The sequence below is a fragment of the Prinia subflava genome, chromosome 9 (genome assembly GCF_021018805.1).
Source record: "Prinia subflava isolate CZ2003 ecotype Zambia chromosome 9, Cam_Psub_1.2, whole genome shotgun sequence".
Classification (NCBI taxonomy): Eukaryota; Metazoa; Chordata; class Aves; order Passeriformes; family Cisticolidae; genus Prinia; species Prinia subflava.
In genome coordinates, this window is record NC_086255.1 from 6712006 (window position 1) to 6739028 (window position 27023).

The 27023-nt window shown below is 41.9% G+C and overlaps 1 protein-coding gene across 2 annotated transcripts in view; it reads left to right on the plus strand.

Moving 5' to 3' along the window:
- Positions 1–3722: 3722 nt before the first annotated feature.
- Positions 3723–27023, plus strand: part of HSPA12A (heat shock protein family A (Hsp70) member 12A) — a 51950-nt gene continuing 28649 nt past the window's right edge. The window contains exons 1-6 of one of the 2 annotated variants that reach the window (XM_063405236.1): positions 3723–3935; positions 14925–15075; positions 16843–16928; positions 18802–18929; positions 25157–25343; positions 26185–26289. In XM_063405236.1, coding sequence (XP_063261306.1) covers positions 15060–15075; positions 16843–16928; positions 18802–18929; positions 25157–25343; positions 26185–26289 — 522 coding nt within the window. In that variant the 5' untranslated portion in view covers positions 3723–3935; positions 14925–15059. Of the gene's footprint in view, positions 3936–3963; positions 4257–14924; positions 15076–16842; positions 16929–18801; positions 18930–25156; positions 25344–26184; positions 26290–27023 lie in introns of those variants that run through there. The other variant, XM_063405237.1, reaches the window with a different exon arrangement.

Genomic DNA, 27023 nt, shown 5'->3' on the forward strand with positions numbered 1-27023 from the left:
AGTGATGAATAGTTTTGCGTTCTTCTTATCTTTATAGAGATTTCTTGAGTATTAAAATAAAAGTCTGTTTTTAGGGAGGGAGAAAATAAAATTGCATCTAGGGAAACAGATTGCCAGTTGGCTCTGTAATAAAAATAATTACTAAGTTTTTATCCCAGGAATAAGCAGAAATTGAGAGGTTAAAATGCTATAAAGGTGAAAAATCGAACAGCTGGAATGCAGGAGGAGACTGCAATAACAGTTATACAGGTGACAAACAAAAACCAGGTATTGTATGTTTAGTGATGCTCCAGAAACTACACAAGAGGAAATTTTGAACTCAGAAACCTTTACTCTAGGAATTTTAATTGAATAGATGAACACAGTGCTTGATGAGGGGTTCCTGAGCTGCCAAGCTGCAAGGCATGCTTACCTGCTTTCTATTATTTTGTTTTAAATGTGGTGTATTTTATTTAAAGATTCAACTCTCCCTGGTGCCAGTACTGAACCGGGTGTTGGGCTCCAGTGGCTCACTGGTTTCTCTGTCTGTGATAATGTGTGCACACCTTGTTGCCAGGTGCATTGAAAACAATATTCAAATAACTGTATTTGTTCCAGATCTCTGTGCCTGGTGTTTCCAGCTCACTGATTCTCAGTGCTACCCATCAATGCCTCACTTAGACTCTGGTGCTCAGGAGTGAGAAGCACATAGCTCTTTTCACTGACCAGGCACAGTTTCGTGCAGCTCTTACAACGTGTGGGAATGGCCCTGAGAGGACACTGTGGTGATCTCCAGTTCTCATGAAATTTTTATTGATGCTAATGGAGAACATGCATGTGGTAGCTCTGCTAAAATCAGGGCTGGGTTAAGCAGCTATTTTTCTTGCACTGTCAGTTTGTGCCAGTGTATCTGAACCCTTTGTGTGATGAATGGAATGGTTTGAGGCTGCAGCTTTTCAGGGATCACCTGGGCTGCAGACAAAGAGTACAGTGTATTAAATCACTTCTTGATTGCTCCTGAGGTGTTCACTCCCAAGCAGATGCAAAGGGGAATTAACAGCAGACACTGCCCCAAGCTTCTGCAGAAATCACGCTTTTCTCCATAGTCAGAGTAACACCACAACAACTGAGTTTGTGCTTGAGCTGAACACTGATGGGTGCCTTGGTTGTCTGACACAAAACCACTTTGATGTTTCAGGGTGAAAAAAAGGTTCTTCCTTTCTGCTGCTTTACCCTGTAGTGTATTAAGCCAGGTGATGTCAGTTCCCTGGGAAGGAAAGAAACTCTTTCCAGACCCACACTAAAACTGACTCTTGTGCAAGGGGCAAGCCAAGATGTTTGCAGGAACAGAGGATGTAGATGACAACTCATGGCATCCTTTTCAAAATTTGACCATCCATTTTTACATCTTTATCATTATATTTTGACTCATTTTGTTATGCTTATAAGATAATCTTTAAAACCACAGATTACAAATAACTTTGCAAATGAGCATAAGAATGACAAACTCCCTATGGAATAAGCAACAAAAATGAAGCCTCTTCAGCCCCAGGGCAGGCTCACTTGAGATGGTGACCTTTTCCAAAAGTGTTTTTCTTTCACATGAAATGTACTTTTTTTTCATTTCCAAGGGAGAGAGAGATGACATGAGGAAAAAGCGCAATATTTTATTGTTCTATAATTTATTTTTCTATGATTTTTTTTTGCCTTTATAAAACAAAATTAAATTTAAGGAGCCTTAGTTCTTCATTTTATATTTCAAGTTGAGAATCTAATTTTACTTCAAATGCTTTTTTTTTTTTTTTTAAGTGGTTCCTCTCATTAGGTTTTGAAAGGACATACTAAGCTCTCTGGAAAAGGGTCTAATTTCTGAAACTAGCAGTCAGTCACATGCTTTCAAATATTCTCCTTCTGCATTATTCAAAACACCTACAGCTGAGTGTGTAACTTAGGCAACCTGGCTTGATATTGAATAACGTAGTCACTGCCGTGACATTCGGAAAGATGTCTGTACCCAGTAAATGCTATTTTTGTGTGTTTTGTTGCTTGAGGGATCATGAAAAACTACCCTGAGTACTATATTTCCCACCCCCAGCAAGTATATGATTTGGATATGTGTTTACGAGTTTCTTGGTTGCTTCTTTTCTTTTCCTCTGCCTTTGTTAATTACCTCAATACATGTTTAAAGTCTACCATTAATTGCTACTGAACTGCATTTAATCTGAAGCAAAAGTTTCTGCTATTTAAGTCTCTTGTCAGGAAACCAAGTATTAGAGTTGTTTGGTCTCTTATTTCCGAGGCTGTTTAATGACAGCGTAAATATTCAGCCTGACTCTGAATAGGTAATTAAAGCTGACTCTTGGCCAGATGTTTTCCTTTGTTGCCTGGCGTGGAGCTGAGGGAAGAGCAGGAAGCAGCAGTGCCCGCTGTCCCACTGCCGGCTGTTCTTGGCTTTGTTAATTGTATGAGGGATCCCCATGTACTCAGTGTCCCCAAGAAGAGAAGGTGACTCCGATGTGAGCAGTGGAATGAGCTGCTGTCCCACCAGCCCAGCGTGCTCCTTCCCTCCCTCCTCCTCAACAGTTTAGAAAATCCCCTTGTGCAGCTGATTTTGGGAGGTGGGAGAAATGAGCTCTGCATTTTCCCTGGATGAGACAGTGGATTTCAGGGGGAGACAGTCTTTTAAGTGTGTACAGGGTGGGTGAAGGCTTTTGACATGAGTCAGGTGTGCAGATGTGCTTTAACTTTTGTGCCACACCTTCCGTCCTCAGAGGCGATGAAGCCCACAGGGAACAGAGCAAATGCCATGAGAGCAAGAAACCAGGGATCAGAGCTGAGTAAGCACCTGCAGTGCTGGGGGCTTTGCTTCACAATTCCCTGGTCTTCAGGGGTTTCACGGGGATCCCACCTTGTGTGAGCGGACTTGGGAGAACCTTGGGTGCATTTTAGACTGTCCTGAATATCAGTGACCTCCTGAGCTCAGGAGTCAGCAAGATACCAAGGCTGTGCTTGGTGTTAATGCCTTTATTTATTTCACATGAAATGTTAGCACTGCTTTCAAAATATGAATGGCTGCTGAGGGTGGCAAGTAAAGGAGAATTACACCATGAAGCACGGGTGGACAAGAGGAAAAACCTTTTCTGGCTTCAGGATTGTTCATGGGAGGGTACCAGCCTTATTTTTACTGTCTTGTGTTTGTAATGGCTTCTTACGTAGTTTGGAAAACTCTTAAACTTCATCACGGATCAAGTGACAGTAGGGGTGTCTCTCTCCCAGGTCCTGGAGACAAGTAGCTGAAAATCACTGGAAACAAGAAGTTCTTGATCTGACAGCACTGCAGACCCGTGTGGGAGAGTTCACTCCGAAGACAAATATAAAGAATCCCATGCCGTACAAACCATCCCGTAATGCATGATGTCGGGGGACCCGTCCGTGATTCCTGAATGGGTTAGCTGGACCTGCACTCCCCTGCCAACCCGGGGGACAGCTGGGGTGACCTCCGCGCCTTCTCACGCTCCGTCTCCGCGGGACTCCAGCACCCCTTCCTGGCGCACAGGGCGGAGCCGGGGTGTCACCTCCGGCCAAGGAGAGGGGTCTCTTTCTGTGGCTGTCACCGCGGAGGGGTTTCCGCTTCAGTGGCCGTGAAATCCGCATCTGTGGCCGGGCCGCCCCTCGCAGGCGGCCCCCCCGCCGGTGCCTTCCTTGTGCGGCTGCGGGAGCGGGCGGGGAGGGGCGGCGCAGCCCCGCAGCCGGCGCGGGCAGCCCGTCAGCGCCGGCCCGGGCGCGCAGCCTCTTCCCCTCGGCTCCGCACCGGCCGCAGGAAGGCGCAGCGGGGCGGGGACTGGAGGAAGCAGCGGAGCCTCCCCCGGGGTGGGCAGCGCAGCTCCGCCGCCGGCCCGTGCCCCGGCGAGCGCGGCGGGAGCGGGCCATGCCGGAGGCGGAGAGCGGTGCCGCAGGTGAGGGGGCCCCGCCGCAATGCAGGAGCGCCGCCGGAGGCGGGCGCGGCGCGGCCCGGCGGGGCGGCCGCGGCTTACGGAGGGAAGCGGTCTGGAGCCGGAGGGAGCCCCGTCCGGAGCGGCGGGAGGCGGGAGGCGGCAGACAATGTCCCGGCTGTGGCCGCGCAGGCGGGGCAGGGCAGGGCCGGTGCGGCGGCGGGAGGCGGCGGCGCGGAGCGGAGCCCCCTCAGCGCCCCGCGGAGCCCCCGCCCCGGGCAGCGCCGCCGCTCCTCCGGCACCTGGGTCCCCGGGGAGCCGCTGCCGCACCGCGGGGGGACCCAGGTGACAAAACAATGCGGCGGCTCGGCCGGGCGGGGGCGAGGCGCGGCGGCCGCCCTGCCCGGCGCCGGGGCGCTGCGGCGGGCGCGGCATCCCCGCCGGACGGGCCTTTGTGGCTCCCCGCGGGTCGGGATCTCTCCCTTTCCCAGCAGCGGCCAGAGGGAGGAGGGCGCGGACTGGAGCTCAGGGGCTGCTGCTGACATAGAGGCAGCACCCCTGTATAGCGGGAAGCCTGGTGCACTGGAAAAGAAAGACCTGGCAGCCGGGTGGGAGAGACAGCGCTGTGTGGGCTGAGCATCCTGGCGCAGCCCCGGGCACAGGGAGCTCCCGGCGAGGTGCAGGGCTGGGGGAAACCCCACCCGTGCCGCTCTACCGCGGTAAGGGGGCCACATGTCCCCGATTCTGCAAACTTGACTCGGGCTGCGCTGAGTCTTCTTTTGCCTGAAACAAGGATGCTGTGGGTTTGATCCCTTTGGGGTTACACTGTGCCTGATAGAAACAGCAGAGCCTTTGCAGGACGCGGTGGTCTCTCCTTGTGTGGGAACGGAGCTGGGGGAGGGAAGAGGGTTCCTAGGATACAAATGGTATGGGTGAATAACCCTAAGGGAAATGCAGACTCAGCCTGATTGCATTCGATCTCTCCATGCCTTCTTCCTCACTGTATGCTGCAAAGGCTTGAGGAAACTGTAATGCTGAGCCAACGCTGCTGGCAGAAATGTATGGGGAAACTTAAAAGATTAAGTTTGATTATAGTAGGATTCAGGGAACATTTTGAATGACATACCTCAATTTCAGTGTAAGTGGAATAAAAGAGTCATAAAGTGACCATTAATAAAACCCAAACTAAATCAGAATATGCTACTTAGAAACTAGTTGAGTGTTCAAGATGCCCTGCTGGGTTCTTCCCTGTCCCTGCATCTAAATGTTCTCTCAGTGCTTCCTAAATGAAGTCTCTATTGTGTGTTTGGTTTGAAATAACCTGTAACAATTTTCTAGCATGCAGCTGACAAAGGGAAGAATAGACTGACAGATTCATTTGTCTATCTGATGACAGGGTATCACGTTTTGTTTTCTGCCAAGTTGCAAGGTTGGTGCAATGCAATACTGGGATGAAGTAACTTGTGACATAGGGAGAATCTGTGCAGGAGGGATTTGGTTAGAAGACAGAAGAGCAGGTAGTAAAGCAATGATTTGTGATGCCAGGAATCTTTATGTTCTTTCCATGCGCTGGAATGCTGAGGCTGTCAGAGGGAAAAAAGGCTTCAGGGATAAACTGTGATTTAGTGTGTGTTATATTGACAGTATGGAAGCTGCAGCCACTTCTTGCAGCACAGTACAATGCGTAGAAGAAATGCCTGTTTGTAAAATAGCAGAGTGCTGTATGCAGTGCCTGCCCATCATCCTTATAGCCTCACTTAGCACAGCACTGCGGTAGCTGCAGCTTGCTTAGTGAGGTTGTTCCTACCCAGGAGCTATTGCATGGAAAGCATCTAATTATACTGAGTTTTGGCATTTTTAAAGCTTTTGCCTTGTAATTGGGTAATGCTGGCTGAGCTGACAAGTTTTCCTTTATGACAGGCACCCTGTAAGCTTTCAGGCTGAATGTTTGGTTCATTCCCATGGGGACAGCAGTTGGTGTTCAACACATCTGCCCTGCTCTGTACCTGCAAAGTCTCCCCAAAGCTTCAGTCAGCTGTACAGAGGCCCCAAGGGGTTCTGTCCAGAGGCATTTTCAGCCGATGCATTTCTGGGTAAAGGGGCTTTATCCTGGTCCCCAGGGAGTGATCAGGATTTCTGCCAAATGCAAGTGTCACCAGGAGCTGGAAGAGGATGCTGCAGCCTTGGATGTCAGCTCAAGTTAAAGCAGCCTCTGGGAGGCCAGTTCAGTGCAGCAAGACCAGAATGCTGCCTCAGCTATAAAAGACCTGATCCCTTCATGAACATGTCGGGGGTTAGGATATGTTTTGCTTTTTAACTCTGTCACTGGTGGTTGGGGTTTTATGGGACTTGACTGGTGTCTCATCTTGTGCTCTTTTCTGCCAAATGCTTCTTTTGTTGGTTGAGTTGATGTGACCTGCCGTGGCCAACTTCTCCCACTTTCATGGCAATGCTTTTGAAATTTTTTAGGCCCCTTCTGGACATCATATCTGCTGTTGCAATTAAGTCTGGATTTCTTTTCTTTTTCCTTTTAAAGTTACATCTGGTCAAATATTTTAAAATTTCTAGTTATTCTTCTAAGCTGTTCCAGGGGATTAATTCCTTTTTGCTCCCCTCTACTATGATTTCACCTGTTCTCTCTACAAATGCACAAAGCAACCATCTCTTTCTTAAAAAAAATCTTAAGAATATACTTTTTACTTTAAAACAATAATATTAAAAGATCCCATTGTGTCAGTTTTTTGTACCTGAATTGGTTCTGCCTTTTGACGATGTGTCAGATGGGATTTCACAAGTATTTGACTTCAAAGAGCACACCATTTATGGTTTTAGAAACTTCTCCCTGTGGCTGTTTTAGTCTATAGGTATTGTGAAGAAGCAAATTGGCTTTTTTTAATATTTAAAAAAGCTGTGCTGGCTCCCAGTAAATGATAATGGGAAATGTGAAAGGAATAAAAAGCAACACACGCAAACTACGCTACTTTTGATTAGGAGAATGAGAATAGTCATGACCTTAATTTGGTATGAAGCAACATGACCTTTTTGGGGAGTTTGCATCTGTTCCTTTTTTAGATTTTCCTTAAGTGAACTAGCTGTTGATATTTTCCTTATACAACTTTAGTGAAATCTTTGTCTATCCATAGATGGCTTTTTACATCATTACTCAGCTTCTGTATGGCACTTGTCACGTTTCTGTTAAACAGCCTGGCTGGTTGAAAACAAGGATGGGGTGAAGCTGCAGGCTGCATCAAATTGGTGTTTCTGCAGTGGAGGGAGAGGTGCCAGGAGGGTTTGGAGTCTGTTTCAGGGCTGAGCTCTGAAGTCCATCGGCCGTGGCTGTAAGTGGTACACTTGCTTCACACATGTTCCACTGCAGAGTGTGCAGCTGTTTGGTGCTGTAAGGTCACAGATGTTGGTGTTGCTCTGAGGGAATGCTGCTGCCAAGGCTGAGCCTGGGTGATCTGGAATGCCTGTGACAGCTCTGCAGGCTTCACCTTCCTCACTGTGACAAGTGTCCTGGCTCCTGGGTCGTTACACCCAGTCTGCCTTTTCTCAGTGACCAGGCACATTTTTGGTATTGAGAGAACATTCCATGGCTCTCATTATTCAAAATGTGTCAGCTTTGGCCCATTGTGCTGTGCTGTTAAGAATCATAGTGATAGACATTTAAAATAAACAAATGCAAGTTTAAAATTTTGCCGTAACTGCTATTAAAGCAGTGACTTTGCAGTGTTTTAACATTAGTATGGCAGTGGTGATCTGTGTCAGTAATCAGTATTAAAACAGGAAATTCCTTCAAAGGCTGTCTCAGAGGGATTTGAGAAACGTTTTCATGTAAATGAACAGGAAAATGCAGTCAGTTCTAAGAAGTAAGCAAATAAATAAACGAAACTCCTCAGAATATGATGGCCAGAAAGCCTAGAATGCCTTTGTTCTTCGCTCAGGACTGCACGAGGGTGTGTCAAGGACACCAGTGTGGCTTTGTGAGCTGTGTTGGTGCTCCCTGGCCTTGGCTCACTGCTCTCTACTGAGGCACTGGGTGCTCCCTGGCCCAGACAGGAGCTCTGTTGTACAGATTTGCAGGCTCTGGGCACAGGGATCAGTTCCAAGGGCACCTGAATTTACAAGAATGGGAGACCTGGAGAGGATTTTGCTTTTAGCTTTTAACTCAACACTCTAAAACTGTGCTCTGCAGATGCAGTTTCTGAGGAATATTGAGAGAGATTTCTAGTAATCGTCATCAGTTGGAGTCCAGAAAAGTGTGGATGTGAGTGTAGTTCAATAATAGTAATTCCATGTCATCTGAGGGAGTTAATCCACATTTTCTCTCTGAAGAAAATCAGCTCCTATTGCAGGAGCCTGCCCAACCTGCACTAGTTTCCTTGGGGAAGGAAGCAGAGATAAATTATTCTCTCTTTGCTACTTCCTTCTCCCGGAGGGAATGGTCTGGGAACACAACTTCACTTTGTCCATTTCTGCATACATCTTTAGCACATGTCAGTGCTATTCAGGACTGGTCTCTAGGGTTGAAGCAGCTTCTCTCAAAGGGTTTTACACTCTTGAGTACTCTATGTTCCCTGTCCCGACGAGGTTCTGTGCATTTGTATCCATGCGTTGTTTTTTTTTCCTGTTCCCTGTGAGGCTGGAAGAGTGAATATTTGGGTGTGTCTTTCCTCATTACAGGGATTAGGCTATTTCTCTCTCAAGAGATAATCACACTATTAAAACAACAATTCTTCAGTGTATCCTTGCCTCCTGCTTTTGTCATTGTTTGGGAAATGTGACCATTTGGTGGGTTTCATTATAATTTGAGCACTCTTGGTGCCTTCTCTATGATTAAAGATTAAAATACCTGTGGTTAGACTGGCAACTAGTCCCATCCCTTAGTGCCAAACAGAGCCAACAAATTTAACATCTATTTCTCAAGTTTCCATGGATACCTGAGTAGAGCACTGGCAGTAATCAGAACGGCAGGGCATGCCATTTACAAAAGCTTTCAGTATTGTCACTATGGAAGTGCTGCATTCAAAAATCCACCTTTTGTAGGAGCTCTCTTGCTTACTCAGCTACACTTCTGTTATGATTTCAGCCACAGGAACTCCTTTGAAGGTTGTGCCAGGGGCTTGTCACCGTGACAGTGTAAATTTGCAGTTAGTTTTCTGCTGGTCACTGTGGTCTCTGTGGATGCACTGTCATGGGACTTGAACATAACCTGATGGCTGTTAGTATAAAAACCTTTGGAGGTGGATTTTGGTTGGTGACTGCGTGATCTTGTGATCTACTCTACAAATACTAATCAGGTAATTTCTTCTTATAAGGTATTTTTTCTTTAAGCTTTCCTTTAAGCCTGGTAACTATGTATTTTCAAGACCATCAAATAAAAAGAAAGAAAATCTTTTTTTTGATATAGCACTGAAATGTTGCTCAGAATAAATAGCCATAGACTATGGTTTCATAGATGACTTTGCTAATGACTTGTCAAATGTGATACCAATTTTTGCAGTTATGTCACAGTTACTATTCTTTTATTTTTCCATCTTTGGACAAAATTGGTTTAATAGGCTTGAAGAATATGAAGGGATTTAAATACAGCATCACTCATGCTGACTACTATAAATAATGTCTATTCTAGTTTGGCTTTTCTTTTTACCCTGCCCCCTGCTTATCCTTTTTTTTTTTTTGGTGAATTGATGAGGGTGGTTGGTTTTCTCTTGTCAAGACTCTATAAATGTGTGAATCATGTTAAGCCTTCCAGAAGATTGTCAAAATGAAGACAAACATATTCAAATTTTTTCCCAATTCATGTTTTAAGAAAAAGGTGTCACTACATTCATCCAGCTTGATGCATTGCGAGATACTGTTTGAATCTAGGAATGTTTGAAAAGTAAATAACCTTTTTTGCCTGCTAAGTAAACAAATGCCCCCGAAAGTGTTCTTATTCCTGTGTGCTGGATGCACAGTCTGAAAAGCTGAACAGGGATTCTTGTTCTTTGTAATATTCCTTTGAATATCTTGATTTAGAAGGGTGGGATTGCATTCTTTTCAGGATACAATTGCATCTTGAGATGTTTCTTAAATAGAAACTTGTAGTAAAACAGGGGTTTATAACTTTAATATTTTGATCTTGTTTTTTACAAAGAAAAAGCAGAGAACCAGACCAGTTTGAGCTGGAAAATGGTGTTTTTCACAAGGAGAGTGATTAACATCACAAATGTTCTCTTCTATGAGTATGGTCCCGGGAATTAGAGCATCATCTTGGTAGTGCCATTCCTGACAACCTAGCAGTGAACCAAGCAGAGGAGGCAGATGAGGACAGACGTGATGATGAAGAAGCAGCAGGAAGCTTTTTCCAAGAAGGTGTCTTTTCACCCAAGTTCTGTACAGCTCGTGTTTTGTTTTCTGTTCCTTACATGTTCCTGGAAGCAGCGAGGGAGGAGGTGAGAGATACAGGCAGACAGTGCAAGGAAGTGTGAAGGAAGCAAGATCAAAGGAGAGCTTGTTGAAGGAAGAGAGGTTTGGTTAGCGTGCACTGAAGGTGTCTCTTACAGAACTGTCTTGGGGAATATTTGGGAAGATCATGGTCTTTTTACCACTCTGAGCTGCCAAATCTGTTGTTAACCCACCTTTATCACAACATGTAGCCTGCATTTTGCAACAGATAAATCAGGACAAGTGTTGTCTCTCCTGGCAGTAGTGCATGGCTGTGCAGAGCTGGAATGTGGGAAGAGAGGGATCACTGCAGGGCTCTGCTGGTGAATTCCCCTAACCCTGAGCTCTGGGGCAGGAGCAGGTTTGGAGCATCCTGGAATCACATCAGGGCAGGAAATGCTGGAAATTCCCATCCTGGAATCACATCAGGGCATGGGGAAGGAAATGGGAGGGAAAAGGGAGCTGACTGATCACAGAAGCTGGAAAGCTCTCAGGTCATTCTGGGTGGAGCTGGATTTGAGACCTTATGGTATAGATGCTGTTTGAGTTTGGGTTTGAGTGGAAGGCAGCTTGAGGGCAGACTTTGCTGTTGGTGAGGACGTGCTGGGGCATTACAGACCCAGTGTGCAGGGAGGTGTGAGTGCTCAGCTTTAGCCCATCTTACCAAGCATTAGTGAGGTCACATCAAATGTAGGTAAAGTAGTTTTGCCTATGTCCTGTCAGATAGAGGAGAAGTGAACATAACCCATGTGGCATTTTCAGAAGGTTATTGCGAGTTCTTGCGTGTTTCTTTCATCTCAAATTAAGCTCACAGAAAATTGGTGGCGTCTTTTGGCCTCCCTTTGGTGCTGTGGCTCAGGAAAATGAATATTGTCCACAGAGTGAGTGACGGGATGAAACTGGGGTTGGTTTTTGATACTCTTAACAATAATGGTAAAATCTTAAAATTACTTTAGAAAGCATTCATAGTGTAGTAAAAATGTAATTCCTTGAGTCAAAGCATAATCATGATGGGAGACAATATAAAAGCAATAAATGGGAAAGGTCAAAGTTGTAATGACAAACATGTCTTATTTTTAGAATTCTATGCAAAATATTGGGAGATAATTTCTTTTACTTAGGAAATCCTTGGGCTCTATTTGGTATCAGAGCAATGAATTCCAGTTTTTTGGGGGACCAGATATTATGAAAGGGTATCAGGAAACTTGGATTTGTATCAGGGATTAGCTATGGCTGTATTCATGGAGGAGAAGTGTATTGCAGTCTTCAGGAAACCAGCTGGATGCCTACTGGCATTTTAAAACAAAGAACTCTAACTCCATTTCAGTCATAACAGTGGTGCCATTGGTTTCAGCAGAAACAGAAGGTTCTTACTTCTGATATGAAAAATGGGATCTTTTTATTATGCATAAGAACATTTTAAGTGGATTTTTTTTATTTGCTTCTCTCCGTCTTTTTTTTATTGTTCAGTAATTGTTTTAAAAGGCCATCTTTGTGTTTACAGTAAAATGCTCTAGGTTGTCACGTTACATTTGGAAGCTCTGACATTTTGTGCTTAATGCAAAGGAAAATCTCAGCAACGGGGAAAGCTGAATAAGGTTTTCTTCATCAGTGCAGCAATTACCATCTAATAGCAATATGGTGAACCCTTCTTTTCTTGTGCAAACATCATTAGGAAGGTTTGCTTGTGTCAAAATTATTTTGATGCTCAAAAGGTTATAATCTTTTGAATGAAAAATAAAGGGTTTATTCCATTCTTTTGTTGCCTGATGGCTCCTCTATACCCATGTTGGTTCAGTACATCCTTCTTTTTCCGTTTTTTTCCCCTTCTATTTTCCTAAATTTTAAATCCATATATAGTGCCTGAATGGGAAATAAAGAATTTGGCTAAGATTTTGGTATTACTAACAACCTGACTGAGAGCAGAGCAGTGTATATACACATAGCAGCAGTCACCTTTACCACGTGCTGGATGACTGGAAATTCCAGATAAATGGCCTTGAGATATGTGCAGGTGTTTGATTTGTGAAATGTTCAGTGTGTCCATGGTGAATTCAGTTAACATGGATTTATTGGAGCCACAAGATCAGCTGCATCAGTGACATTTTTAGTGGGTCTAATGCATCCCAGCTTCCCTTGTGCACCTGGTTCATCAGCCTACAAATATCTGAGTGCTTGGATGATTTGGCATTTGGAACGGTGGATGTGCATTATACAAATCAAAATGAGTTATTGCAGCTTTCCTTTGGAGCCAGGGTGGTGTCCTGCAGCCATTCTCACTGGGGGTTTGGGAGAGCTGGAAAAGGCTGTGCTGGGACCCACTGGTGCCTGTATGGTGAAAGCACTTAGTGAAATACTGGGGAATGGTATTGATCCTGTTGTTGATTCAGAAAATTGTGGGAAGAGTTGGTGTTGGGTTTGTGACCACTCTGCCAGGATAGAAACATAAATTAACTTGTGTTGATTGGGATGTAACACACACTGGTGTTGTGTTCTTACAGAGGTGATAGGAGTGTGTGGCAGGGGCTCTCAAATATTCAGAAGAGAGTGATGACCTTCCAGCTGCCATTAACTGATCTTTCTAATTAAATAATAAGCTTGGGCCTGTTCTCCCGATCTATCAGAAAATCTGATTCAGCTGAACATGAAATCAGTGAAATATCCACGCTGCATCAGCAAAGTTGTTATAAATGTTCTGGACTTTGCTCTTAGTCTGCATTCTTTGACACTTAAAGGTTAATCGTTCGTTGCATTTTGTCAAAATCTACAATGTTGCTGATCATTTACTGAAAAACAGAAAGAGCTAAACAGATTAGGCATTGCAGGAAACCACAGAAAATAAACTCTTGCATCTGTTTAGATGAAAAGAAGGAATAATTTAAATTAAATCTGCTAAACCAGCAATTGGAGCTAATGTGATAATGGACATGATTTCATTATTAATACAATATCTTCTGATCTCATAATTTTACCAATTCTGTAAATGTTTGGGAATCTGCAAATGAGGGCCCTTTGAATTGTTAAATAAAACTCCAAAGTCTGAGAATGAGAGCCTTCTCTGTTTTCCCTTCAGCTTCTGATCGCCTTAAAAATACACAAGGTGTTCTTTGGCAATTGCTTAGGTTAGGACTAAAGTTAGAAATCCTAATGTGTTCAAATTTAGTCTATACAAATTGATTGAAATTATCCAAGCCATATTCCAGGTTAATGTTCATATCAGGAGTAAATATAAGAACTTTTATTCAAGAAATTTGAAGAATTTATTCAAGAATCACATTTAGAGAAATATTATTTTAAATACTGGTTTGTTTGAGGAGTTATTTTATTTGGATTCTAAATCAGATTCCTCCATTCAATTTGGTGTGTAAATTGGCAAGAATTTCAGTGTTTATTTAATGCATGCTGTTTAGCTGTGTTTTTGTCATATCATGTAGTTTGACAGAGTCAAAGATCCTTAGTAAACATGGAGATAAAGCTGGAACTTGAGCTATGTAGAACATGACTTGATTATGGTTTTTTGTTGCAGAAGCCATAATAAGTCATTCTAAGTCATTCTGCTTTTAAGGACTGTTCCAAATACCCAGTTCCTATCCAGGACAGTCTAGGCATCATTTTTCAGTTTCGTGATTGCAAATCAGGTTCCTTGCAACCCTTTTCCCATTCTCTGGCTTGCTTTTGTTTCTGTCAGATCAACCAATCACAGTGCTTTAGAGATAAGAATTTTTAAATATTCTGGAATATCCATGCATTTACTGCTCTTCAGAACACAGCTGTAAAAATTGTTACACATGCACATTTTTTTTCACCAAGGAAACACTAGCTCAACGAAATATGAAAGCTCCTACATGGACAAATATATTTTAACACTGTGCAGTTCAGATGGGTTAGATAGTATAATGTTGCAAATATCCTAATTTCATTTGCTTTTAACAGTAATTTCACTGCATGTTGAGAAGTTTTGGCATTAGATCCAGGATGCACTGTATAATTATTTTATTTAGCTGGGTGTTTGCAGGAGGAGCCGTGAATGCAGTGCAGGATGGTCATGGGTTTGGAAGGGTCTTTTTTATTAACTTGAATCAATTTTTGGTAGGACACTACCCAAGTTAGTGGTTTCATTGGATTAATGTGAATATTGCTCTGCATATTTATTCACTGCTCTCTGAGATATGAAAATGTGTATCCTGTCACACAGAGTTTTCTGACTTGCACACAGAGATATAAATAGCTTTTCAAGGCTGATAGCTGAAGACAGGTTGGCAAATGCATCTCAGAAACACAGAATAGTTTGGGGGGTTGGAAAGGACCTTTAAGATCATCTTGTTTCAACCCCCCTGCCATGGGCAGGGACATGTTCTTCTATCCCAGGTTGCTGCAAGCCCCATCCAACCTGGCTTTGAGCTCTTGCAGGGATGGGGCAGGCACAGCTTCTCTGGACAGCCTGTGCCAGTGCATCTCCACTGTCAGAGTAAAGAATTCCATCCTGATGTCTAATGGAAATCTGCCCTTTTCATTTTGAAGCCCTTACCCTTTGTCCTGTCATTACATGCCCTTGTAAAATGTCCCTCTCTGACTCTTTTGTAGGCCCCCTTTAGGTCCTGGAAGGTGCTCTGAGGTCTCCCTGCAGCCTCCTCTCCCAGCCTGTCTCTGTGCAGAGGTGCTCCAGCCCTCTGATCATCTCTGTGGCCTCCTTGGACTGCTCCAGCACACCTCTGAAACATGAGTGCCGAAACAGGTAACCAAAAGCATTAATGGCAGAGTGAAACACTGAAAACACATGGTTTGATATCATTTTGTGCTTCAAATCAGCATCCTGAGTGTGGGTAAAGTGCTGGTTTCCAAAGGTGTTGAGTCAGTGTTGCAGTGTCCTGGTCTGCTCAGGAAGTACTGGTTTAAGTCCAGCTGGGAATGACAGCAGGATGCAAGGAATATATTTTATTAGTAATTGTGGGTTTTTTTTCTGTGTTGAAATACTGTTCTTCAATTCTAAAATCAGTAGCATGTTGCTGGTGCAAAAATTAAGAGGCAAAAATTGCACAAAGGAGGCTGATAACAGTATCTGTTCCCAAGAAATCTTAATGAACCGAGCAGATTCTGTGCCTGTCGCATTTGGCCTGTGACTTTTTGTACTTCACTGCAAGAGCAGTAACTTAATATATTCCTGGAGAACTTGTGTAGAAAATGCAAATACTGTGCTTCTGCAAATGCTTCTGAAAATCAGGATGAACATGCATATATAGCTTCAAGAAATAAATGAAGTTACAGGAACAATATTTAGATTTGGATGAAGATTTTTTTTCCCCTCTGGGCAAATTATCTCATACTTGCCCACTGCAGGATATTTGAATCTTCCCTGGGAAACAACACATATTTGATTAACTTTCTTCCCTACCTAGCTCTAAGGTTTTGCAGAGCACCTCCAGTGTCATCTTGGAGTGATGCTCTGAATTGTCAGTCATGTCTAGGAATGCTATGGATGTATGCATGTGTGATGCATCCAAGTAGGTGATAAAAATACACGGAAATGTATTATTTAATTATTATTAATGTTCAGAGGCCTATTACATCATTCTGCTTTACATCCAATTATAGCCTGTATTCTGTACAAGAGAAGCCAGTAAGCACTCAGGGTTTAAATTTTGGAGCAGAGGGCCATGAGCAGAGGGTGTGTGATACCTTCTCTACATTCTATTTTGATAAACTATTGCATTCTTCAAAAGACTGCAGATTATATTTAAATCCATCTAAGCCACCAGTGCTTAATTGTTTTAACCCATTTTCTTTTCTATCATCAACAACGTAAAAAAAAGAATGAAAAATAAAAAGAATGCATTACAGTATTTGTCACTCGTTTGGTCTGTGCCTTTAAATGAAGTTTTAGTATTGTATGCCGGGTAGAAATATTTCTTTGATGACTTGTTAATAATGCTTTCCTTTTTCCCAGCTGGATTCTGTCCTGCAGTAGTATTAACAGCTGCAAGATGTTCCAGTGCAGAGTGTAGGGGAGGATAAAAACAGAGACAGAATAGGGAAAGTTTCAGAATAGAGGCTCAGGATGGACGAATTGCAACTTACTCTTCCTGCTTTCTCCAGTTGCTCTCAGCTCCTCTTTTTCTTGTAAATGAGTCTGTCTTTTGGATCTCACAGCTTGCATTTAGTTTCTGCATTCATACATTTAAATCCCTGGTAGTGTGTGGTGCTCAAGCTGCTTTTACCAGCTATGATCTTCAAATATATTTAGGAAGACTTTTGAGATTGTACATGACAATGTAATAAAAGAATGTAATAGTCATGAAGGTCAGACAAACATTTTAAAATCAAAAGAGCAGTTGTGTCTTAGCATGTTTTAAAAGCAAAGCATGTGCTTTAGATGCAGCTGTGGAATTTGCTTTGTGTTTTAGCAGACTCTTTACAACTAGAAAACAGTTTAGCAGTATGCAGAGTAACTGTTGTATCTACTCACTCTGCTTGCAGACACTGATGGGTGTTTGTTTCCTTTTAGATGCAGTTTCCACATCTGCTTACTCATCACCAGCCAAAAGTTTGGGAGACCCTGGAATCACTCCACTGTCTCCATCACACATTGTGGTAAGAAATGCACTCTTTACCTATACTGCATGCCTCCATTTCCTTCTCCTGCCAGTTTAGTGGGACATAATTTCTTTAGGGTTGTAATTTCCTCCAGACTGACCCTCTTTATGCTATCCATAGTATTAAGTGAGATTTTGGTCACACTGGAGTTGTTGACAGAGTTCTGATTCTTTTCACTGGGCTCCTGGTTTGCTGGTTTTTTTTGCTAAACTCATAGACTTGCTGCTGCATATTTTTATATCAAACACAGGGGGCTTCTTGATCCTCAGGGTTCCCAAGATCTGTCCCTGTCTTTATCACTGATTTGTTTAGGCAGCCCCTGAAAAGTCTTCTTCCTTTCCAAAAAAAGGAGAATATATAGGGTGTTCAACAGGAAAACCCAAATTCTCAGAGAAAAGAATCTGCTCTGAGAGAAAGAGAGAGAGAGAGAGAGGTAGAAGCTCAAAATAGAACTACCTAGTTTTATCTAGTTTTATTTCTTAAGGAAAACAGCCACTTCTGTAAGCTTTTAGAACCACGAGCATGTCCCATAGGTAGTGTGTTTTAATCTCTTGTACATCATGGTGTTTTTGTTGATAAACTCCTATTAAAACTAACTCCCACCCATTTTTATGATCACCTGTGTGATTTGTAACACAGTACACGCACGGTGTATTTCATGTTACTGCAAGGGATTGTGTTCAGAGCACATTTTTGTCTTTGTCAGCCTTCTGCCTCAGCTTTCCAATTCAAGTTCAGAATTGTGTAAAAACCCATCTTCAGGATTTCCAGTGCTCTCTGTCATAGTTATTGGTTCTTATTCCCATTTTCTCTGTGGACTCATTTCTATATCCTCTTCTGTCATGCTGATGAATTGCATCATATTTCAGTTAGATTTGCTTTTTGAGGAAGACATTGTCCTAGTTGAAAAACTTTATTAGGAGAACCCAAACAAATCTTTTATGACTGGAGACCAAAACTTGTTGCTCTTGTTTCTCCATTTCAAGTAGCAGCTATATGGAGTGATCTTGGAAAATGCAGGGATCCAACAGAAATGTGCAGGAAGTGAGAGGCGTGGAATTAAGAGATCTCTGAGGAATATCATGGAATGCTGCCCATGGACTGAGACCATGTGGCAGCTCCTCTGTGGAAGATAACAGTTCCTGCAAAGTGTTCCTGGGAGTACAGGCTGAGCAGCCCTGGTGCATTTAGGGCAGCAAGGATGGTGAAGGGTCTGGGGCATATTGCCCTTGGCTGTGCTTTTCAGGGAGTGCAGGATTACAGGTGAAAGGCAGGGAAAAGGATTGAAATTCATCATAAGCAGCTGAACAGCTGCCCACATCCTAGCACAGGAATGCAGCATGCAGTGCTGGCTAAATAGGTGGTATATAAATTCTTCTTTATAACGTGGGATATAAAGCTTATTGCTGTATTTTGGGTGGGTTTGTCTCCGTTATTTTTGAATGGTAATAGTATTTCATGTTCATACTTATGATATAGTTAACTCCTAAACCCACCAAATCCCAAATATATCACATTGATGGACAGACTCTTCAGCTGATCAGTTTAAGAAAAGAAACAACAAAAACCAATCCCAAACCCTTCAGTTTTAATAATACAGGATAAGAAGTATTCCAAAAAGGAGTATGAAGGAAGCTTTGATTAGAAAATGATGTATAAAAGGATCTAGCATATATGTTGAGTCATGTATTAAATTCCAATTCCATTGGAATGTGCAGCTTTCTGGTATCAACCATGGTCACAAAGGCAAATTTAGGGAAGTCCTCATTTTCACTGAAGAGATGAGCAGGTCTTGCACAGCAAAACTTCTGGCAGGTTAAATGATTGTGCCCAGTGACTCAGTGTGTATTCTGCTTCTGCTCTTTAACAGAAGGACTCTGATGCAGATGATGCTGTAGAACAGTTATTTCTTGTTGTTGTGGCTATTGATTTTGGCACAACCTCCAGTGGCTACGCCTACAGCTTCACCAAGGAGCCGGAATGTATTCATGTAATGAGGTAAGGGCTGCAATGCAGCATTTAGTTTGTGACTCTGATGACATGGGTTGCCTGCAGTAGCCATAGAAAATATCTACAGGAGCCTGAAGTGTCTGGATTTGTCTGGCATTACCACAGCATGCAGATTTCTCATGATTATGACTTTTTGTTGCATCTTACTGTATTCTGATTTGCTTTAGTATTTTGCTTATTTTGCCAAGTTTACAAGATGACAGAGTAAAAGGAGGAATCTGAGTCTTCAGAAGTGTTCAGGGAGCAGAGTTAATAATTAAGTCGGGATGCCCTTATCTCAGAGACTGATTTTCTAAGGGTCATGGCAGCCAGGAGCTGCCCATCCCCTGCAATCACACTGTGTATAGTTGGGTGTACAACACCTGGTTACTTGCACTGGGAGTTTCTTTGGCTGATTTAAGCTTTGTGGCATTAAATCTGAATCAAATCTGTGATAATGATCAATTTATATTGGGAAATAAGCAATCAAAAGGCATGAATGTGAAAATGAAGGTTTGATGTGAAATTTGTGTTATATGTATGTAAAGAACAGGCTTTAGATGCTGTGATGTAGGGAGTTTTATTTTTTTATTTCTAGCTTAAATAAGCACAATATAAGTCTATGCAGTCACAAAAACTGTTATGGCAGCTGCCTGAAAGGTTTGCCCTCCAAACCACTGTAATAATACAGTATTTTTAAAAGTTCTTTATAACTTAAAGCATATGCAATTCTTATTAAAGTATATTTGAAATGACAATATTGTAACAAGAGCAAGATATAGATAATTTTAGACATAAAGTATATATGAAAAGCTCAGCCACAGAGGGTCTTGTAAGCAACACTGCTGTTACAGAAGTAGGTACTGTGCTGTAGTGCTGAGAACAAAAGGTCAAAAAGCCCAATTTGCTGCAGTCCAGTGTGATATACTGCATTTTCTTCTAAGCAAGGGTAGTAGCTGAATGCAGCTCCCTAAATCTCAGCAGACACTATTGATTTTGCAGTCAGTCTGCATAGTTGGTTTGTGTATGGCTGCAAAGTATTTCAAAGACCTGCTGCAGCTGAGGGATTTGAAATACTCTCTAAAGGGAGGTAAATTTAGGACTGCTATTCTGCCATGCAGTTGCACAGATTTCTACCATTTGCAGAGGGACATGTAATGCTCTCCAGGTCTTTTCTGCATTTCAGCCATGCCTTGTTCTCTGAGCAGCACAGGAAAGTGCACAAGGCTGGAAGTCAAAGGACACTCCCTTGTTGCTGTCTCCAACAGCTCTCAGGGTGGACAGCTTGGAACCCCAAGTGTTTGTCAATTCCTATTCTCTTTTGGCAGCAAGTAATTAATTAAAAATTTTAAAGAACTTGGATGGAATGAGGGAAAACATTTCTGAAGCTGTATCTGAGCAAGCCTAAATTGTGTTGAGAACAACTCTGTATTGCTCCTATAAATGCTGGAGATTTTACTGTGTGGAGTCACTGCTGTTTCTGGGGAAGTCCTTGAGGTGCCTTGGAGTCAAACTTTACCTTAGGACCTGATTTTGCTGTTGGATTCACATTACAGATTAGATTCTCCTTACCAGGCTTCCTGCTGTCAGTCACTGGGACATTGAAATCCAGGTGCTGAGAGCATTTTCCAAGGCTTAATTGACATTTTGCTGCTTGTGGTTCAAAACACAACATTTTCTTCCTCGTACAATAATGGCAGCATGACTGTGATTTCAGACCTCTGTAGCAATGATATGAGATATTGATGTTGAAGGAAATTAAATAAATTACTTCATGTGTTTCCAACCAGAGGGGAGGAACTTTTATTTTGGGAGGGGGTTGTTGCATTCCTATTTCCAAGAGGTATTTCAAACAGTGGAAAATATTTTAATTTCAAGAATGATTTAAATTTTTTTTTAAATAGATCTTTCTGTCTGGGAAGGATTTTGGCAAGATACAATTGAAATGGACTTATCAAATAATATATTTAATATTTTTATAATATTTTTACATATATTTATATATTAATACTCATGAAATCATGAAATTCAATTAAAAGAATGGTATATTTATTAAGATAAGTCTTCAGTAGTTCAGAAGGTATTAAGGGGCTCAAACTGTATATAATGAGGCTTACATAGGGGATAACTTACAAATATTTCAGCAGAGTAAATGTGACTTCCCGCCGGCACTCGAGAATGTTTACATTAAAATAAAGCATACCAGTGGTGCATGGTCCTCTCTATTTCCTAACATTTTTTCCACCTTCCCTCCTTAGTGTTGATCCTTTCCAGATCCTTAGATTTCTGACTGCCTTTTAACAAAGCTGCTTTTCTCTAAAAGGGTAAGATGGGTTTATTTAGAAGGTCCTGCTTTGGAAAAGATGAACACACAGGGCTTTAGCACCAGGTTTGAGTGCAGTGGCAGCAGTGCCGTGATTCTTGTAATTAGGAGGCAAAAAAGTCATGGTTTTGACTGTGTATGTTTATTTAATGTGTTTCCCAATGCTGAAAAAAAAGAGTTTATAAGCATTGACTGAACAAAGTTCTTTAAGCATATATTTAAATGTATGAGTGGCCTCACTCATCTCGGCATGTTTTGAGTTGGGTGTGGGTTTGTAAATGTTCATTGAATTACTTCACTTCGATTGCAAAACACTGGTTACTGTTCCATCAGTTTTAGGTAGTACAGACAGCTGTTGGTGGTTGCTCCCAGCTCTGGTACAGGTAGCTGTGGCTGAAATTCTTTTTGCAACACAAATGTTACAGTGAGTGCTGTTTGCAGCTTAACTTGAGACTGGAGTAAGGCACCTGAGCTGCCTTGGCCATGAGCTCAGCACTTCAGTCAGCAGGGCAGTGCCAGAGCCACACAGAAAATTTGCTGCTGTAGAACGAGTTAATAACATCTCATTTGGAGGGAAAACATGAGGTATTTACACAGCTCTGAAAAAACTCCTCTTGATTTATATGCACTTACATGAAGTTACAAATGTTTTGGCTACTGGCTAGATAGCATCCAGCTGAATGGGAGTATTTCTGAAATGGAGAAGAGTAAATGAAAAAATGCATGTGGCTGTGAAACAAATCACAGTCTGTCCTTGGAAGGAGGGAGAATGTGGTCTCTTTTCAGTGCTACTTCAACCTCCAGGTTTTTCCCCTTTCCCTCCCTTCCTGTTTGGCTGTAATCATTGGGAGACACACATTTGCCTTTTTTCTGCATACACGCTGCTGGTAGCACTCAGTTGCATTTTGATGACCTTAGTGTTTCATTTCCTTGACTGTGGTGCTGCAGCTCTGGATCAAATTCTCATCACTCTGCACAAGTCACTCTTTGGTCTGCCTTAGCCAGATGGAAGTCCAGGCAAGGGCATTTCTCTAACCTCTGTATAACCTCATGCTTCTTTCCTCACTGACTCTCCTGTCTCTATTTTCACTTCTAGTATACAGTTAGATGCTCTGTGCCTATAAACAGGTCTATGTTATTTATATTTCTGTTCAGAAACTCCACTTTGTATCAGCCTAGGAACTCATATGTCTGCACTTGAAAGAAATCTACCTTGATTCTGTTTGAACAGTTTCTTTAACTGTGATTCTGCAATGCAAAAATATCCCCCCCATGCATTCACAGCAATTCTGGCTTGTACAGGTTTATACTTTTGTTAGGCATTTCCTTTTTCTTTTTATTTTTCCTAATTATTACCATTATTTTGCCTGTATTGGTACCATGAAAGGAAACTGCAAACAAAAGTGTTGCAGTCCTACTGACTAAAATCCTCCTGTAACTGGAGGGAGGCCAGGGCTCCACCTGGCAAGAATATTTCAACCAGGAGTTACCATTCCCAAGCTTTTGCATCTGCCTCTTTCTAGAAAAAGCATCACACAGGAGTATTTTTAAATCTCTGATTGCAAATAGTGGTCATTCTTCTCCTCCTTCCTCACTGTCCTTTCTGTGACTGAACAGTAATACAAGCTGAGAGCTTTAGAACATGCTGAGCAATTACTGTGTCCAGTTTCCATCAGAAACTCATCAGGAACTGAGCATCCAATTCTCCAGGTGGCTGTGAAAATTTCATCCTGCAGCACTGAACGTAAATTTGTCTTCGTTTAAACCGCACCTTAAGTGTGCTTTTTCCGGAAAGAGAAAATGTGCCTGGCCATAATGAAAAACAAAGAAGCATTGTTATTAGCCACAGCCTATTTATGGCATTTCCCACCAGTGACTCAGAATGAATCATTAATGATTCCAAGCAAAAATGATATCAGTCTGTCTCCTCTCTGCCTGCAGCGGGTGTGTGGGATTTAACAATCTGGTGGAATAGCAGTGTTTTCTGCTCATGAGCTGTGAGATCCCAGCTTCTTCACATTGGAACCATATGTTTGCTGTAACACCTACTCAAAGATTTTGGAGTTGACCAAGTGCAATTCTAGCAGCAGGTTAGAAGAAATGACCTGGAGCAGAGCCCTTGCCAGCTGATCATAGCTCAGAGGCTGAACAGAGGAGCTAGGCAGATTTAGGAAAGTTTTTTTTCAAGTGGATGAATGTGGAAATCATTCCACTCCTCATCATGCTGTTTCTGCTTTCAGGACAGTGGAATTGTCTTCTGCACTGAAGGAAGTTCAGACATGTTATTCTGCTTGTGCAATAAAGAGCTTTTGCTCTGTTTGATCCAGTGGAATGGTCTGAAGGGGTCCCAGCCCTTCAGAAGATCCCATTCTTTGTTACTTTGCCAAGTACCAGCCCCTTAGATTGCAGTTTTCTGTGTCAGTTTTCTGCCTTGGTCTGGAGGTCAATTAATTTTCAATGGATTCAACTGTTTCTGAGAGTGAAATGGAAATTACTTTTTCTGCATACTCTTCCTATGTCACATAAACAGCTACCACAGAGCAAGACAGATTTTTTATGCTTCAGAACGAGGGCTTTGGCAGGAGTATGTTCTGAAAGTGCGTTTGCTATCTTTAGAAAAAGCAATCGACGTGTAGTTTAATAATGAATGCAGTTGCCTGTGTGATCTTAACTTGGCTCTTGTTTGAGCTGTGTTATGATTATGTCTGAGAGCATAAACAGATTTTCCACTGATTCCTTTTTAAGAAAATATTTTCTGGTAAATGTTTGTTTCTCATACAGAAAGTACTAGTATATGGTGGGGGGAGGAACAGTAATGTGAATTTCTTCCATTCTGCTTTTTTTTTTAATGGAGAAATGAAAAGACAGGAATGCTCACAGCTGTTTCTACAACTTTCTACTGTCTGACCTTTTTGTCCTGCCATGCCCCCCTTCAGTTCCTGCTGCTGGGTGTTCCCATATTCAATGTTCTTATTTATTTCCTTATTTATTTCCTTATCCGTTCTGTGGAAGCAGCTTTAGGTTACTTTTGCCTGAGTACTTTCATGGGTATCCCCCAAAGATACCTTCACAATCTTGATGAGATGGGATAGTTTTATTCACTAATAGTGACAGAAATATTTTGGTGCCTTTAAGATCCTTGGAGGTCAGGGAAGTCTGCATCATTTTTGACAATTTAAAACTCATACAGCATTTTGGGCATTTGAAACACAAAATCCATGAACTTCAGATGAGTAGAAAGTGCAGTGCAGAGAGCTCAGCATCTGCAGGCATGGGTGCCCTCAGAGTTTCAGGTGTCTAGGAAATGAAGCTCATGATCAGATGCTGCTTGAACTGGCTTGTCTTGTTTCAGAGAATATTCTGGGACAGAAATGGGGATTTAATCAACCTCCCCATGGTGATGTTAGCTGACTTAAGCAGATCCCCAACTCAAAATGGGAAAAATGTCCCTTGCAAGTAACCATTCATGAAGTCTGAATCACAATTGGAAAGGACATATTTGGGTTTTTATTAGTAGTGTTCTTGGATAATTACTGATTTATTTTTTTTCTCTACAACATTTGTTACATGTGTTGGCTTAGGTAGAAATTTTAATTACAAAACTGTTTCCTCAGTTTTGTATGGCTTACTTCAGGGAACCTGTGTTCTTATCTGAGTGTGATATATCCTTAAGAATTATACACTAACCACAAAAATGTGTTGACTTACCTGAAATGAAAATTGCACTCCTTTTTTCTTAGGTGGGAGTAAAACCACTTGATTTTGGTATTACAAGGTTTGAAATTATTGTCTTTGGAGGGAAAAGCAATTTGTGCAATTTGCCACTACATGGCTTTTTCTCATGATACATTTTTTTTTCCTGCTGCTCTAACCTCAAGCATCACTTACTGGAGCTGTTTCACTTTTTGGCCAGGCGATGGGAAGGTGGAGATCCGGGTGTTTCCAACCAGAAGACCCCAACCACAATCCTCCTAACACCAGAGAGAAAGTTCCATAGCTTTGGCTATGCAGCAAGGGACTTCTACCACGACTTGGATCCCGCTGAATCAAAGCACTGGCTGTATTTTGAAAAGTTTAAGATGAAGCTGCATACCACTGGTGTAAGTAATACCCAAACTGTGTTTGCTACTCAGGTTGTTTTCCTCTGAACACTACGAAATTTTTGTCAACTAGAAGTGAAGCATCTCTACCTTTAGAGAGGAAATTCAGTAAATTAAACTCTTCAGTCAGCATTATGATTGGTATTGTTTATTACTGCATTTGGCAACTGTATCTTGCCACGTTCCTTGTAGATCTTAGAAGTTCAGTATCTGCTTTGCTTAGAACTTCATGTCCTCTCTGAGGACTCTGCACGAGGTTGATTTGTTCAATAAATCTGGTCAGCAGAAATGGGATATGAGGGCCAGACTGAGCTCTAGAGTATCCAAGCAAATTCACCCAGAATTCCCTGCCAGAACTGCAAGTGCTATTAATTTGACATTATTCCCACTGATTGTGTTTTTGTCTTTAATCCATTCTAGAGGAATTTGGGAATTGGCCAGTACTTTCTGTTTTGAGGTGTTTTCTGGTTTCATCTGTTGGTGGGAAACCAAAAATCTGTATTTGTAATTCTTAACCTGGATTCAATATCTTGCATGTGCAACTTTATTGCAGTTATTTACAGATGCATCTATTGCAATTGTGTAATATTTGGTGCATATTTCTTTCTCTGCCCACAGTTCTCTGTAGTAGGCATGGTAAGTGTTTAAAAACAAGGTCTAAAATAAGCAAAGTGTCATGTTCCAGGAAATTCAAGTGATGAGTTAAATCCTCTTCAGAATAGTTTTGTCACTTTTTCCTAATCAGGTGAATAATGAAGAGTTCACTATCCTCAGGCAGTGGGAATTAATTTGATGTTTGCCTTTTTCTTTTAATAACTTCCAGTTATTTTTTTTCATGCAGAATCTTTCCATGGAGACAGACCTGACAGCTGCAAATGGCAAAAAAGTCAAAGCACTTGAGATATTTGCTTATGCTCTTCAATTCTTTAAGGAACAAGCATTAAAGGTGGGGTAATGCTTCCTTATCAAGATTTTCTGTATTTATAACTAGTGTAAATATGACCTTAATATTTTTAGCCTTGCCAAGCTTTGACCTAAGTTGTATTTGATGTAAACAAAGCAAGGCAGGTGTAGAAACTCTGGGCACGCTGTGGACTCTGGAGAGCTCACAACAGCCTGAAGTCATTTCCCCTTGCACAGGTCAAGCTTGATTCACTAATAGCATCACTGTGATGCAGAGTTCTGAATAGCTTTTTACTGGCTTAGGTATTTTCTACTGTATTTTTAATGGGAAAAAGAAAGGTAGGTTTGACAAGAAAATTTCCATTTCTGATTTGAAATGTTGCAGTGCTCATTTCTTACAGTGTTCTTTTTGGATCGCAAGATTGTTTTTCTTATTCTCCAATGGAATGCACGTCCCCAGTAAACAGGTTTTGATATTTTAAATCTCTTGTAAACAGCCAATTGTGAGTTAAGTAAACACTGGCTTTCCAACGTGCCACTATAATGTCAATGTGAGCAGAGCAATTCCTGGGTCAAATCAGAGTATTCATCCAAGCAAGTGTTGTTTAAAATAGCCTTTGTGGTTAACAGCTAGCCTATTTTTTTCTGAATGGGTTTAATTTATTTTCTGTTGAAATCCCAGTCTATTCCTTATGGCTGCAGAGAATCAATCCTGCCACTGCAACTCAAATGCTTCATCTTGTCAAAGACATTTTCAACTACATTTTGGGGGGGTTG